We start from the raw sequence: 3,693 nt of genomic DNA on the forward strand, positions 1-3,693 counted from the left end.
GTTTAAAAAACAATCATGTAAGACAAGTATGGCATTGACACAGTTTAAAAAACAACAACTAGCCCTAAATCTGAATACTGTCAGGGTAGAACAGCAAGAGCAGGTATCAATCTAATGCTATGCAATAACATGCTGAAATTTTGACTGATTTGGAGAACCAGTGCTTCTTTGCATTCACTCCTCCTTTGTTTTCATATTTTAAGATTTTCACCATCAGTGCCCTAAGGAATGGGCCAACTTGTACTATGTGTGACAGGATAGTATATGCTATTTTAAGTGCCGCCGTTCTAATATTAAAAGCGATCTAAATTAAGTCTCCTAAATATGTACTAGTTTAAATTAAAATCCTGAGGAATTATAAGCTGTTTACTTGATGGGTTTGGTTAAGTGCAATTTGACATATGCAGAATGCTGTTTCATTTAAGGTCATTCTTAGTAAGGCATATTAAAAATAAATATAAAAGTGACAATGTAATATTTAGTTTCTTGCTACAAAATCTTAGGCAAAAAATATTTTTGCATGTAGTAATGGACTTTATCCATTTGCTGGCTTACAGGAGTTAAAATTTGTGCATTAAGCTTAACTGCCCTTGTCAGAATGTGCCACTGTGCTAGAATAGTGGTCCAAAGCTACATGCTAAAGATTTTGTTTCCATGCTCAAACATAGCTTGCACAAACTGCTTGAAGACTCTGTCCATGTAAGTGCACTTCCTTGGCCATATTCCTTCCAGAAAACCAATATGTCCTCCGCACGAAGTCAGAACCAAAGCAACGTTTGCATTTTGTTTGGCAGTTTCTACTGGTATAGCTAAAAAATGGAGGAAAAAAGTTTTAAGTCCTTATTCTTCTATGAAATGCCAGCCACTGAGTAATTTCTCTTAAACATTTCCCATATTAGATATGAATAAATATGCCCAACATTAATACATGCTTAAAGGTACTGCAGGAGGTGGAACCATAGCTGTATTAAAAGCCATTTCTCTCTTCAGCATTAACTCACCTTACCTGTGTGATTTTTCTGGCTGCTGTAAAAGTTTCAGAAATAACTGGACTTCATCTTTCTTTCAGTCCCACTGATGGAACAGCACCCACATTAATGCATACTTACGATTTGGTATAAACAGTGTAAGTGAAAGGACAATCGAGCTGGTAGTTATTAACCTGTGTTGCAATTTTCAGCTTTGGAAAAACTGAGGAACTGGGACCTTAATTGTCAATCCCATTCTTTCTGTAGGAGACTCCAAACACAAAACCTTTAATGTCACGATAAGATTTTGCCTGTAAGATATCCTATCAGCTAATATTAAAGATTATCTTGGCTTATCATCATATCTGATTTGCCATACATTTACACCTGCACGTTTAGACCACACCGTGCAAACATACTGAGAGATGGTTCTTGCCCTGAGGAGCTCATAATCTAAATACGCATAGTAAACAGAAAAAGAGGAAGGACAAACAACTGCACAAGGACACAGAAAGCTGCTCCGTGTCACCCAGCAGGTTAGTGGTTCTCTACTGAGTAGTCACTGCTAGAAAATTACTTAATTTGGAGTTTAGATTATTCGACCAGATACTACAAGGATTTTTCTTTTGCTGGGTTAGTTTTCAGCTGGATCAGCTCCCTGACCGGGTTCCCCATGTTAATGCCAATGTATGAATGGTGGCAGGCGCAGTCAGATGAGGACTGTGGGGAAGTGGCCCTTGCAGTGACAGCCTACATTTAGCTTAAAGTCATCAGTGAACTACACCTGAGGCATGCGCTGATCTTGAAATGCACAGAAAGGGAGACTTCAGTGCATCTTATTTCGAATAAGCATGGATGCGTGGCTTAAGCAGTGCTATCACTTGGGCAGTTCCCTTTGCGAAAGAAAATAAAGGTCAGTTAGCACAGGGACACGTGTATGACTTTACGAATGGCGTTTCAGTGTGATGGGATGACACTATCATACAAACTGTTTGACACAACAATGGAGCTTTATGGAGCCATGGTGTTTGTGCTCTTGATATAAAAATTAAGTTATTTAAGCAACTTCCTCTGGAGTTTTAAGTATGCTAAATATATGCCTGACAAGCAGAAATCCCAATACATTTCAGTGAAGAGGGCCTTTTAAAGTTCCAGTTTTCAAATAATAATCTTCATGGAAAGGAAAAAAAAAAATTCATACAGACGTTTTGATTATTCAGAATTGACCGAAAAAACAACAGCAAAAGACAACATGCTTTGATCAGACTGAAGGGAGTAGTAACTGTATTGTCTAAAAGAGGTTTTGATTCCACAAGAAAATAAATCTGATTTTAGGTCATACCCTGCTATAGTAAAAATGCCTTGGTACTACAACACAAAGCAGTGAGTCATTTGCAGGATTTCTATTGCTGCATCCTTTATTTTAAAGTACTTTTGAAGAGAGATTTTAATCAGGTTCAGTTCTGGGGGGATGGTGGGTTCAGTTGTCCACATCCCTTTCTGACTGAACTGCCTTCAGAGACAACCCCAATCATTCCTCTTTCTAGGAGTCTGCTTTCCTTTACCCTTTTATACATTTGCTATTTCAAAGGTTGTTATCCTTGAACAGTCATTATCTCTGCTTATCACTACCTTCTTTATAGGTGAGTTCCTGACTTTCGTTTGGATGCTGACAGACTCATTGCTGTGTGCTTCAGATGCCGATTTGCCTTCGTTTTCAGCAACTAAAAGAACAGCACGGCACGCGTCCTTTAGCTAAAAAAGGACCCCCAGACAGGGTATGTCACTCAAGATCTTGAATACAATCACTGTGGTGAACAGATGCGTGACTTAAAAGTAGATCAGAGCAGAAGCACCAGACCTTCAGAGTCAGGGGAGCAGTCTGTGCCGCAGAGGCCCTTACCAGCAGTGCCTGGAACGACATGCTCTCTTCCACTCCAGGGCCTCAGCACGGATGCTAAACCAACCCTATCCATAGAAGGGGCACTGTCTTCTATGAATGTTGTGTTGTAAGGTTCCTGCCCATAACATAAGGTACTTGATTGTGCCCTGAATGGAGCACAGACTGAGCTCCAGAGAGCAATGGGGATTCTCTTGCAGAGTACGTGAAATTCTTTGCTACTGACTGCTATTTATTTCTTTCACGCTTTTCCTCCTTTCAAAGTTACATGTATCTAAGTAGTTTATAGATTCAAGCATTTAGTAAGTGATTTCGATTCTTTACTAGGTGGAAGAAACCATGCTTCTCATTGTCTCTACAAGAAGTCCTCGACTTTTCCTTTGTTCAGCTGGAAAATGGAAAATACTATATGCAGAATCTGGGCCTTTTAAAGCAATACTGAAGCAAGACTAACAAAAAACCTCAATGAAGTAAAAGCCTAGGGCCTGCCAGCCTCGACGAGGAAATAGCACAGGCTGAAAAACAGAGATGCAGAAAACAACGTGTTATTTCTTGCAATCCAACATATGCATCATTTTCAGACTCCAGACTCAGCAAGCGCTCATCTGGAGTTTTGCCTGAGTTAATCTGCCCAGCAATCTCTGATCTGCCTCCCTTGGATTCTGCAGATGAACACATTACCGTGTACAGCAGCTACGATTCATGTCAGCTTCTCCCAACTGCATGGGAATTTGCCCACTTATCTGTACCAAGCCATCTGCTCCTCTTCCCTCTAGCAGTGCACAGGCCATGTTAAACAGAATCCCAATACTGAACTGGGGCTCA

General features: G+C 40.1%; 1 protein-coding gene across 1 annotated transcript in view; it reads right to left on the reverse strand.

Moving 5' to 3' along the window:
- ABHD3 (abhydrolase domain containing 3) overlaps positions 1–3,693 on the reverse strand; it is a 24,979-nt gene continuing 21,286 nt past the window's right edge. The window contains exon 9 of the mRNA XM_009886650.1: positions 1–809. Within this exon, the coding sequence (XP_009884952.1) occupies positions 631–809 (179 nt within the window). The 3' untranslated portion in view covers positions 1–630. The remainder of the gene's footprint in view (positions 810–3,693) is intronic.

This window comes from Charadrius vociferus, unplaced genomic scaffold (genome assembly GCF_000708025.1).
Source record: "Charadrius vociferus isolate BGI_N301 unplaced genomic scaffold, ASM70802v2 scaffold45, whole genome shotgun sequence".
Taxonomy (NCBI): Eukaryota; Metazoa; Chordata; class Aves; order Charadriiformes; family Charadriidae; genus Charadrius; species Charadrius vociferus.